This window comes from Megalops cyprinoides, chromosome 2, assembly GCF_013368585.1.
Source record: "Megalops cyprinoides isolate fMegCyp1 chromosome 2, fMegCyp1.pri, whole genome shotgun sequence".
Classification (NCBI taxonomy): Eukaryota; Metazoa; Chordata; class Actinopteri; order Elopiformes; family Megalopidae; genus Megalops; species Megalops cyprinoides.
Window position 1 is genome coordinate 49,387,231 of NC_050584.1, and position 12,850 is coordinate 49,400,080.

General features: G+C 42.7%; 1 protein-coding gene across 1 annotated transcript in view; it reads right to left on the bottom strand.

Moving 5' to 3' along the window:
* Positions 1–12,850, bottom strand: part of ttll7 (tubulin tyrosine ligase-like family, member 7) — a 52,374-nt gene that overhangs the window by 14,167 nt on the left and 25,357 nt on the right. Inside the window, exons 9-13 of the mRNA XM_036522602.1 lie at positions 12,074–12,232; positions 4,152–4,246; positions 2,936–3,083; positions 2,237–2,310; positions 486–621 (exon numbers count right to left, since the gene is read on the bottom strand). Of these exons, the coding sequence (XP_036378495.1) occupies positions 486–621; positions 2,237–2,310; positions 2,936–3,083; positions 4,152–4,246; positions 12,074–12,232 (612 nt within the window). The remainder of the gene's footprint in view (positions 1–485; positions 622–2,236; positions 2,311–2,935; positions 3,084–4,151; positions 4,247–12,073; positions 12,233–12,850) is intronic.

A 12,850-nucleotide genomic window follows, 5' to 3' on the forward strand; every position in this document is an offset into this window, starting at 1 on the left:
CCCCTTGAGCTTAACTTCCCTGTCTCATAAGTCCTTTAAAACAATGGGACCTCCATCACATTGCTTGACATCTTTCCTGCAATATGATGCATTCATGTGCATTTGCATCATATTTATCCTTGAAAAACCTCTTCAGCTTAACCCACTGAAACCTTAGACAAAAAACATAGAATAATAATGAATAAAGTTGAGCCCAGTGACAATGACAGGAGGGAGAGAGGCCAGGCATGTATAAAACCCCTCGAAGACAAAGGGAAAGTCTGTACAGTTTCATAAAAGCCTCAGAAAAAAAATTATCCTCAGCATTCAACGGACGCTTTTTAAAGAGCCTATGCACAAGGACATGGCGACAAATGCAAGGTGGAACTGCAAGTGCATCGCTGGGTTTTCTATTTTCAGACGAAGAAAGAGTGAGAAAGGAAAAAAATAAAAGAAGACTGCATGTGCTGTTGAACACTAAAGCCAAAGGAGTCTCAGGTACATGCCTTCATTCGTTTCAGAGGATTATTCATTTCCTTTTGAAGTGAGGCGGCTCGCCCAGCGAGGAACGTCTGAAAGGCAGCGGAGAGGAGGCTTTCATACTTCTCCAAGAGCAGCTTGTCATCTGGGGGGTAAATACGTCTGTTGGTAAGGAGAAAAGGAGAGGAGGCAAAAAAAAATTCAAGTTAAATATTCAAATGGTTACTTCATTGGCCTGACTTTAACATGAGCAGGAGGTGAACCAACCCTACGAATGCCTTTCCCCCCTGCCATGCAAAGCTTGATGAAAATATACTGTGATTGTGAATGTGTTCATTCCCATTTAATATAAAGTGCTAGTTCACACACCAGCCTTCAGGAGCCTCTTTCGTGGCTTAAAACTAAATAAATATAGGTAATGTTGACCTTCCAGCAAGAGGGACCAGAGAGGTATGAAATGCAGTTGCTATCTGTATATGGTATATGACTGCATTACTTCATTGCATCACTATGTGAGTATTGCCATCTAATAAAAACAATGGTGGTGACAATAATCTAAACAAATAATAACTGTGGGCCTGAGTGGACCAGTGCATTTATATTTTTATAGGTGAACTGCCCCCGGTGTTAAAAGATTCGTCTGATAAAGCTTGTGTATATATGTCTATACAGGGTGTGGGAATCCAAACATCTTCCTCATGTTCCAGCACTGCAGTCAGACACTCTGCGATCATGGGATTAACCACTGTTAATATTGAGATCTGAAGATAAGATTTTCAGTCCATTAGGAACTATACATGTGTGTGGAAAAGGTCAAATATTTACACAGCACATTCTAGAATCAAATCTTTGCTGGTGTTAAACATCTGGTAGCTTAATCTGTGGATGACCTACATATCTTGAATTTTTCATGTTTCAGCACATTTTCATAGTTGTTTTTATAAGGCAGTGATGTTGGAAATAGCAATTACATCAGCTAAAAATTGACCCATTTCAATGGTTTCCCTTTGCATTCATCATCTGGCTTTGAAGTACTTGTATTGCTTCAGTATGCTGGTCTTCAAAATCACTCATAAAACATTAGATAAGTGGTACATATTGTAATGGCCACATGCAGGGGTTCTCTTTGAACTTAATTTCCCAATCCCAAACAGTATTTAACTTAATGGAGGGCTGAGTTAGCTGAGTGACTCTTCTCATAAGGGTCCCCGAATCAAATCCGGACGTTGCCTTTGAGCCATGGGGCTTTACTGCCACAGCGCAGGCAGGCCCATTTTAAAGCAGTATACACAGCATCAAACAGCTTAGCACCACTTGTTCGGCTACGTCGTCACTGAGTATTCTGCGAGGGCTTTCTGTATGCAAAACAGTGTTCGCGACATATACAATAATGTCCCTGGCAGACGTCAAAACCAGCAGTTCGCGCTCAGAAGTGGCATCTGCTCTTTTGACAGGTGAATATTAAAAATGGATTGCCTCCGTCTTCTGAAGTCTTTATCAGCAACGGAGAAACGTGAGCGCAGGGCCGGGGAAATGGCTGGTTTTTTGCTGCAGCGTAATGTGGCGCTTACGCAGAGGAAGTCACAATTCTCAGCTGCTGACAGAGAACACAGGCATCACCCGTTCATTTCAGCTCTCTCCTACTTACTCTTCTGACTTAACATTCTTTTCAATGTTATTTATTCTCCTGGGACAAAAACGCTCTACAAATGACCCTGTAAATGTAAGTAGAACCAAGAACCTGGCCCCCCGGGAGCTCCAGCGCGCCTCCTCTTACCTGTAGTTCCCTAGATGTCGGTTTTCATGCTCCTCCCTGGAGATCTGCTTGCGGACCTGAGCCAGCCTTTCTTTCTGAAAACAGAAAGGCACACGTTCCCATTATAAGCAGGCAAAAATCCACCCCATCAAAAATGCACAGTGATACATTCACTATTAGAGCCTGTTAATGAAGCAGGAGTTAAGAGAATGAACACAAAGACTTTCTACTGAAGACGCTCTCTCTTATGTCTGTTAGTGCCAGAAGCCGATTCATAATTCACATGGATTTTACACCCCCGTTTTAGATTTTAATATATCAAATGCAGTAAATGAGGAAAGGTCAGTTGGTCAATTTGCTGGAGAGCTGCAGGATACCTCCAATTATACTCTCACAGTTTGATCTTGCTTTAAGTTGCACACGTTCCAAATTCAACCTTGATTCCACTTTTTCACCCGCTCTTGTATCCTGCTGTGCACTCTTTAAGTCCCACCTACGCACAGCAACCTAACAGTCACACAATCATTCATTATTCAAACACTGATCAAAAGAGTAATGAAGAGACAGAATAAAGCCGCTTAGCTTGGTTCGGCTCACCAGACACCAAGACAGCCGGTCGGGACTTTGACAAGCCTTGACCAACCTCACCCAGAACTAGGAATAATGAAGCATGATATTGTCAACTGACACGGTCACTCAGTGTCACGCAGAGAGACGCACCAGCTCCTCTTTTCTCCTCTCCAGTGTGTGCCTCTGCTTCTCCCACTCCGAGGAGCCGGCTGAGAGCTTCTTCATGGAGCCCTGTCCGTACAGCCGTCGCTGGGCCTCCGCCTTCTGCTGCGCCAAATTCCGCTTCTTATCACTTGCTCTGGAAACAAAGGAAAACAAAAAAATGAAGGTGCGCACCAACATGTATACCACAAGCGAGACGCACACATCGTGCAGGCTAGCTAGCAGCTAGTAGACACTTCTGTGCGCGGCCAGAATGATACAAAATAATAATTTATGTGAATTTTTTATGTCGTTTATGTTTGCTTTCATTTGTTGTGCTGTGGAACCAGGGTTACTAACTGCCCTGGATTTCTGGGAAAACCCTGGTTTTGTCATCAGAATTGATTTTATAATATTAAAAGTCTTAAAGAGTGAGATTTCACTGTGACTGGATCTGCTGAATGCCTTCATCACCATTCTAATTGGAAGTAAGGAGTCTACCTACAGAGTAACTAATGGTCCTTTTAGTTCCCAAGAATGCTTTGTGTTTCACATTGTATTTATATTATTGTAATAAAAATCAGACCACCCTTTGTGAAACACAATCATATTCTTCAAAGGAGCCACAGCTATAAATCTGTCGACTTATATCCAATAAAGCTCACCGAATCTTCATTGCGCACTATATAATATAAAAGTACAATACAATGCCTTGCAATTAATACTTCATCTGTGTCCTAATGCAGCATTGTTGAGTCTATATTTATCCCTGTGCTGAACTGTGAAGGCATTGTCAGAGCTGGAGGTCAGGGCTATGATGATCAATCAGCACAGCCTTCTCCTCAGAGTCCCATGTGACCTGGAGATGCACAAACACACACAAACAGCACTCTCCCTGCTTGACTGGACAAAACACAATGCATGCCATCAGTGCACTGAACACTGGGTATCCCTGTCTCCCTTTAACCATTCCACCCATGCACAGAAAAAGACAGGAAACTTTCCAAAGTTCACGTGTGCTTTGCACTCAAGAAAAGGGAAACATCAGGGATCAAATGGTTCCTGCTATAAAGGACCAATAACATCTTTAAAATTAAAATGCACTGGCACAATAAAAGGTCAGGTGGTGCTTTTTGCCTCTTGTGCAAAATAGCTCTGTTTCAGATATTTTCTACTATACTAGTATAACACACAAAACAGAATTTGGTCTGAGAGCCTACAGTACCTGATGTTCAGCAGCTTCAGTGCATTGAGCAAGACCCCCTTCTTCACATCGTAGTCAATCTTCTGATCAGTCCCAAAACTCGGAGCCCGATTGATCTAGAATGCAACATTTAAAAGACTTTTTTTTTCCATTTCAGTACAGACCCAGAAAAAAAAAAAAAAAGACTGCTTTTGTCTGGCTCTGGGATGAGGGGCAGTATGTGTCTGAATAGTACCCTTAGAGGCTGGTTTTATGACCTTTAACCTCACAAAGGCACATATCCTGTCTGGACAAGGGCAGCTGTCACCTGATAAGTGAGCCCGTCTTAGCGTGCCAGTAGCAGCAGCAGCAGCAGCGGGTCACTTTTCATCTGCGGTGTGCTACTGCCCCCTGCTCCGCTGAGAAGCAAAGCCTGCACTCCAGTCCGCACTGTAAGGCCGACTCTCTGAGGGAATATCAATATTATCATTCATGACTGAAAATTACCTCCAATGTCTTGTAAGAGTGAGAGCACTGCCAACATGTTCTAGTTGCTTTACTGACACTCTGCTGAAAGCATGCAACAGTCAGGGAATTTATAAATGCCCTTTTTTAAATGAATTTGCAATGCTGTCAGTGATGTGAATATGGGAATCAGGTATTATTCATCAGATGACAAATTCTTCTTTTTTTTCCCCCCCAGATGGTTCAGGAATTGTTGAATGCAACAAAGGGACCAACAAATCGAGAAGAATACTGATTCAATTGCTTTCCATCTATGCGAGAGTTCAAATGTACTACAAGTACCACAGCCTCTGCTAAAGACTGTATCAGTTTACAGTCCTTGAGCATCTAGATAACCCTTTTTACATCACTGGCAATCTTCTATCCCTGGTTTTCCATTGCACTGGGTACTACAACAATACGATGTATTAGCATTCTGATTAATAAATGTTCCATTTTTTAACAAGTATGCATAACATACACATTTATTTTGCTTGAGGAAACCGCTCTCTGGAAGACCTCACACGAGCTGTTGAACAATACTCCATTCACTTGGGAAAGAAAAACACACCTCCGATAGAAAATACGGAGTGCATCATGAACAAAAAATTAAAACGCGCTGGGGCGTACATGACTATGATCGATGAATTATACATCAATTTTAGCCCCCATGTTACTTTTAGGGACACTTCAATTGTGTCTGGAAGCTTTTTGCGCTCGCACTCTTGCTATGATGTTAAAACCACGTAGGGGTGTATCGCATGCCTTGTACATGAGATATTTGGACCTGGTCATTAAACCCGACGGTTCGAGCGGTTGGAAATGAGCAGCCCTGGCCCACGCTCCTGTGAAGCGCTGCTGCAGGGGAGACACACAAATCCTCTCTGGGCTCTGGGTAAATCTACCCCGGCTGGATGTTAATCCCCATCACAAAGGTGGTTACTGATGTGTGTGAGGCTTAGAAGCAAGCTGTAAGATAATATTTACATCACAACTGAGCGCCGGGTGAAAAAACTGGGAAACTGGCAACTGTGTGCTAAATCAATGAATTTACTGTACTGACCGTAACTCTAGCAGCTTCTGCGTCCTCGGCTTTGAGCGGTGCCACATTACCCGCAGAAAGCTGCCCTGCAGATGGCCAGTCTCACAAAACAACAAAGAAGGCTCATCAAGTTCTACAACACGGGAGCCCCTGAGATTTACAGTGTCAGCCATTTAACAGAAGGTTTCTTTTTTATTCAATGGCCTCTGTAAAAGGGAGGGAGTACATTTACCCCCGGAGCCTCAAACGTAACCCTCTTCCCACCACTGGACCAAGGAAAAAAAAAATTGAAAATCACAATCGTAATTTACATTCCCTTCAAACACAATTAACAAAAACGTACATTAGACTATGGATAATGCTTTTGCTCTGCATAATCCTGGTTCCACTTTTTTTTTTTTTTTTTTTGCTTCTCTCATTTTTCACTGTGATTTCTAATGTCAATCTGTCATCCTGAAAGGACTGATACTGGCAGAATACCAGGCCCTTTCTCATTGCGGAAGTCAGGCCAGTCTGGGGCTAATGAACCCCTGTAGCCTTTAAAACCCTGTAGTGATTTCCTTAAGTGTCTTTGGCAGGGGCTTAAAGACTCCGCATATAAAGAGGCATTCAATAAAAATGTCAGATGAAAAGATGAAAGTTTAGTTTTTGATTCCTAGCCTAAATCTGTCATTTCTAAATTTGTGCAACAACAAGAGAAAAGAAAAAGGAAAACAAAACAAAAAAAAAAAAACAATAATTTCATAAATTTGCCCAACCAATATTTCCACTCCCACTCTCTCCCTCTCTCTCCAAATGAGATCCTCAGTTCAAGGAGAAACAGCAGATCCACAGAGCAGCAGCCAGCATCCAGGGATTGTTCTGCACCTGGATCTCCGTGGCTTTGATGCATAAATAACCTGTCAACGTTTTCATAACCACTTGTGGGATGCAGCCTCTGTGATTCACTTTCTGTATACTGTTCCATAAAAACGGATTATCCATTTGGTTTCAATTTACTTTGATGTACTTGTGGTCTAATGATCTCAATTATTGCCTTTAAAGCAAAAACATTGCGAAACCATCCAACCAATGGATTTTACACTAACCATTTCATTTGAAGAATTCCACAGAAAAAGGAGATTTAGCAACCTTCATGATCTGATGAATGACATTACTCAATATATTAGACACGAGCGAAATGGGTATTTAATAATGAGTAACAGCAACAAAACAATCTTTAAAATTCCACTCCATTCACATTATTTCATCATGATACATAATTATTTACTCTGTTAAAGCAGTATGCAATCATAAAAATGTATAGGAATGATAAATTACTTCCTCCTGTACACTAGAGTTACTTATCTCTGACACATTATTATAAACAAATACAGTTTCCTAAAAAAACAATCCTGACCAACACTTAAGGGTATCAAGAGAGTTCAACTGCCTCCAAAAATCAAAGGAAAAAAGCAGGGCAATACAACTGGTCAGTCAGAAAATTAAAGCTCCACTTTCACTTTGTTATCAATCTGTTTTTTTCTTTTGTTGCATTTCTAGAGGCCAGTTCCATTGGAGAAACTCAAAACCTGATTCTGTGCAAGGTACGGTACAGTGAGTTCTCCAACAAACACTTTTAAGGTCACCTGTTAAGGCGGGTTGGAATGGTTTCTGCACACACTGATATGGTCAAGGCCACGACACACTGACTTTGAGGATTGCTGCCTACTCTGCTTCAAGATAAATGGCCAAATAGTAGGGTGCATTTTCCATTGCCTCACGAAGTTGACTTACCGACTCCCAATGTGGTGTTTGTTCAGCACGATGGTCAGGCAAAATAAATGTAACTTAGATTTACACAGATACAGATAGGTGGATATAGACAGACACATAGATCATTATAATGATTTTTTAAATAAGTTCATTTTAAATGCATAGCTGTTCACAAAGGGGAACACTGCCATCTAGAGTCACATAAGAAGCTGCTCAGAGTATGTCCATTGCAGCAACTGAAGGTGAGCGGTAATAATATTCCTTCCTTGCAACAACTGGATTTAAAGCATTTAACAATAAAGCTTTTAAGCTTTTTAGCCTATAAATCACAAGCGGGTGAAACAACAAAACAGATCTTTAACCAAAAAATAACTGCAAAACATTCTACTACTCACAAAACAAATTCCATTTTCTGGCATGATCTGGTTGCTTAAATACATAAAAGCAAATCTAAATCATAATTTAAACTATTTCAAATTATTACACAAGTGCCTACATTACTTCAGATTTTTTTTTCCCGTTTTCTTGGATTACTGGGACTATTATGTATGCAGTGTCATATAAACACAGTGCTCTGCACCTCTGCAATTAGTTTACATACAGAATGCTATCTGGCACAGTTATACAACTGTAACCTTTTATATTCTTAATGTGAAAACACAATTACCCAAGGACACATTAAGGGCTCTTTCAGTGCAACTACTCTGCAGCTAGGGGGGTTTAAGTTTGCTTTTCAGAGCAGTGCACGGCAACGAGGGGAAATAGCCGTCATGATGCTGAAGAGAACCCCAAAGATCAAAAGTGTCTGAGCGCGCCATGAAAGGAGCCTGTTTGTTTACGCTTGCTGGTGCAGATCATTTCCATTCATTCCGAGGGAAGAAAGGAAGTCTGGCTTGTGTTGGCTTTCAGGAAAGGACAAACAAACTCATCTTGAAACAATCGGGGGAGAGGAAAGTGGCTTGACCACCGCGGGGGTGCAGGCTGAGCTGTCATCGTCCCAAGAAACACCCGGAGCATGCCTGACCCACGCCTGCCTCATTAGTTGCCAATCACTACGTGCTCCCCCCTGGAGGGACGGCAATTAGGGCACAGCTTCCAACATACAAATCCTAATAACTGTGCGTTGCCTTGTAGAAAACCTACATTGCGTTCGTATGTAATTGCACTCTCGGAAGACAACAGCTCATGCAGCACCGGGCAAAGAAAGCAAACATGGTTCTGTGTGGTTCCCCCCCCCGATTCTTGTTTCGTTTCCGTACGTATGGCAAGCAAGAGGTCCCTCCCAACTCCTCCTTGCTGAAAGAAAGGTCGGGTTTGATGCTAGCGAGATCAGAACGGCCATGCATGTTCCTGAGTGAGTGCCCTGAAGAGAAAGCACAGCACAAGGAACACACTGGGTCCTGAACGCAGTGGCTCTCTAACAAGCGGGTGTCTTTGAGTGGGAGCAGGAGGGAGGCAGCCCGGCAGGGACCTTCCAGGACTCTAATTATCCTGCTTGCTGCAAACACTTGTTCCTTTTATTTAGAAAACCAGCTGTATTTTTTTGTGAACCCCGCAAACAAGAAGTAACCCAGCTTTAATGAGGCCGAACACCGCAAGTGGTCTACGGGCTAGTTGTGCTGGCCAGGAACCCACCATGAATTCATAAAACAATAAATAATCTCACAGTCAGATTCCAGCAGGAGCGACATGCCGTATCATTTAAAGGGGCAGTTTGCATGTGCGTTCTTTTTCGCTTGCTGTGTGCCCTGAATATTTTTCTGTCATCTGCTCTTACATTATTCGTCATGCTAGCTTAACAACTCCAGTGTGACCAGCTCCTGGAAAGACTTGTGAAAAATTAGACGGAGGACCCGGGGGGCAATGATATCAGTGTACCACCAAGATATTTTATTAATGGACAAAAGCTTGCCCGATGATACTTTCTGACCCACACTTCCCAGCAGCAACCTTTCAGATCAGTAGGCTACGCAGCAATTACCATGCAAACCACAGCCAAAGTGGTCACTGCGCGCAGAAGGCAGCGAGTGAAATGTCGGAGAGATGCAGCTGATGTGCTTTTTTGCAAATGTCCAGACAGAGTAATGGAAGTGAGGTTTCTAGAGTTACACTGTTTTTGTGTCTTTCTGTGTCACCGAGATGTTTTAAATGTCAATGGGAGGTAAAACCTGTGTTGAAAACCGAGGGAATTAAGATAAGAATCGCACAAAGGCCCTCTTTTTCCTCTGCTTAATACAATCTGTCTGTCTGTTGGCTCGGGTTGTGTTGCGTTTTGCCCCGCTTTCTTTTAATAGTTGTTGAAACAACATTTGGCATTCTCAAGCAGGTGTGCGTTTATTCAAGTCTGCCTATGCTGGCATTTATTTTCAATATTTTTGCAGCTCTGCTGATTTCCTTTGTCTGTTCCTTTGGAATTCACCTAGGCTAAGTCTGTTCAGCTACCTCTCTGTCCCTAATCAGTGTACAGTACACAGATGTGAATATCTTGTCAAAATGGCGGTGACTTTTCAGGATAATTACAGGATGTAAAGTGCAATCATGCTATTTTCTTGAAATGCACCACACGCACAAACAGAATTGTATTTGACATTTCGTTTTTCAATGATACCATCTACATTTCAGGTGCAAGCTGAGAATTTATTTGCACTGAAGTTTCGTTTGCTTGTTAAGTCAGCCTGTCACTGATGTAGTTGTCCGAGTCCAAAGGAGAAAAATATGTAGCAACGCTACAGGAATGAGAGGCAATGCCTGGCATCAGGAGTTTTGTTTCATTTGTGGTGACACAAGGTAACCTGAGATATTTAGTCTGCAATTGCAAACATTTAGACAAGGCATACACAGGTCTTACAAATGTAAGAAATTGGGGGGAAAAAATGTTATAATACAAATAATTTCAGCCAGTTTAAAACTAAGATAACATGTAATAGTCATTTTAAAAAATTAAGATGACAGAAAAAAATCTGAAACTCATGAAAATATTTTTTACCACCCTATATGTAGCTTAAATATTCCTGTGTGGAACTACAGTTTGGGTGCTGGATTTGTGACTGTAGATTAAAAGGTTAAAATCCCACAAGGGAAGCAGCAATGATAATGGGATACTTCCAGCAATGATGGAGTATGACTTAAATGTAACACTTACAAAAACCTGGCATCTGCTAAGCAAAAATAATAATTGTCTGCCTTTGTAGTATGCACTTGAGACAGAAGCCGTTTGCTTGGAAATGTCTCCTAATCACTTGAATTTTGGAAATAAATGATTGTCGCCGTAAATGTAGCGTGAAAAAGAAGCTGCTTTCCCGTGTGGAACTTGCAAGGATGTTAATTGATGAGAGTTATGGCGGGCAGGCGGTTGCACTGAGGGGATCATTATCGGTGGAGTGTAACAACTGCATCCACGGCTGTTTGCATTTTCTCGCATGCAGGAGCTCCGCGCGTGCAAGCGAAGGCAGCCGCAGCCACTGAGCATGTCTCACTTTGCGTCCTTTTGTCATTCAACCACAAAAGAACTAGACAGCAACGCAAGAAGCGTGCCGCGATGACGCGGCAGAAATGCAGATAAACACCCCATTTAAACTGATGGCTTTTAACAGATTTATTTTCTGTTTATGCAATGATGAAAACAAACAGTTATCCCAAAGGCATCTCACATCCTCCACTCAGTTTATGGTGGAGGGGGAAAAAAAAAAAAAAAAAAAAAAAAGCCCAGCACTTTGGGTTAAAAGATTTAGGTCATGCTTTCACTGGCTGCATCGGTCTGGGGAGATGGAAAACCTGGCCTGGATCTTGCTGCACATGACGAGCTCACAGGCAGATGCAGGACTTGAATTCATGAGATTGCAGGGCTGGCTGGAAGTGCATTTCTGACTGATATTCTGAAATGTATGTCTGAGCCAGTGCACCGGAGCCAGCGTTAAGCATCATCAGCATAGCGGCTGATGAAGGGCGCTGTCAATATTTACCACATTTTTCTCTTCTATAAGCTATACAACTTCAATTTATAGCCACCCACACATACTCGTTGCACACAAAATCTGAAATGCTGTACACAAACCCCACCCTTAGTGCGTAACAAATATGCAATAGTGAGTGGGCATGATTTAGATTAGTTCCAATTTTATCCAAAGGTGCTGCCAGTTCCAAGCTAAATTAAGAACCCCTTTAAAATTAAAACCAATGGCAAGCGGTTAGCGGTTTTGTGAAAAACATGAAATTAAGAGGGCTGTGATATTAAGCAGGATGATATTAGCTGGTTTGTACTTGTCAACGATATAAGTGACAGTGAAGCATTTATACCATGATTCTGCTGTAACCAGACATGTTGTCTTAATATTTCTTACCAATAATATTTCTGACCATTACACTGTAGTTAGCTAGTGACATATTCAGTCTGAGGGGTTTTTCTGTCACATGAATGACTTTTTCATGCATATTTCGTTTCCCTATCAATATCAGAACTGCACTGCACATTCAGATATGCAATTTTGTCAATTTTCCATGTCAGCAATGTTTGGGGTGTATCTTCACACAACACTGGCCCTGCAATTACCAGTAAAGACAATCTTTCTATCCATGGAGATGTACATGGAGGAAGGAATTCAGCGATTAAAAGACAACTGCACACATGGGTGTTGAGGACATTTTCTCCCAGTGCATACTGTACCTCTAGCAGCCAAGGCTTCAGCTTGCGGTCCAGAATGATGTCAAACCCCAGGACTTCAAAGCAGACACTGTCGCTCCCTGGTGGCTGTCCGGGGCGGCACATGCGATAAGCGTGGAGGACATGAGGCTCGGCCACGATCAGGGTCTTCACCACGAGCTCCTGCAGCAGAGCAGCTCTCATCAGCACAATTCACACTACGCCTGTCACTGCATTCGTCTGTCCCCTTCCCTCTCACACCACTTCATCACTGGGACAGCACGTCTCCCGTGAGCCGCACATCGGTGACCTGGACTCAAACTAGGATACACAAAATACCAAACAGGCAGCGAACAAATTGAATAACAGAGTAACAGAGGTTTTACTGTGTAATGGGGATGCTTTCCACTAAATTTGTCAGGCCTTATCCTGAAGGCACAGCGATGAAATGCATATGCTGGTGGCCTGAAACTGTCAGCGTATTCCCTTATCAGCACCGGGGTGGACGGAGCTCCCCTGGAGAGCGCAGACAGGTCTGTCTGTATCACCGGCACGCAGCAGGGGAGGGAGAGAGGAGAGAAGCGGGCGTCCTGTGGGGAGCAGGGAGCGCGGGCCCACACCGGCAGCTGCGCAGAGCCGGGCCCGCCTGGCCCCCACAGGTGTTCACCCCAGGGGGAGAGACTGTGTGCCTGCAGTAGCCCCATGGTGCTGACCCACTCTGGGGTCCCTTCAGAGATAAACTAGCCCACTTAGTATCAGGAGGTCATAAAGAGTAAAATTACATGAACAGAGTCACTACTA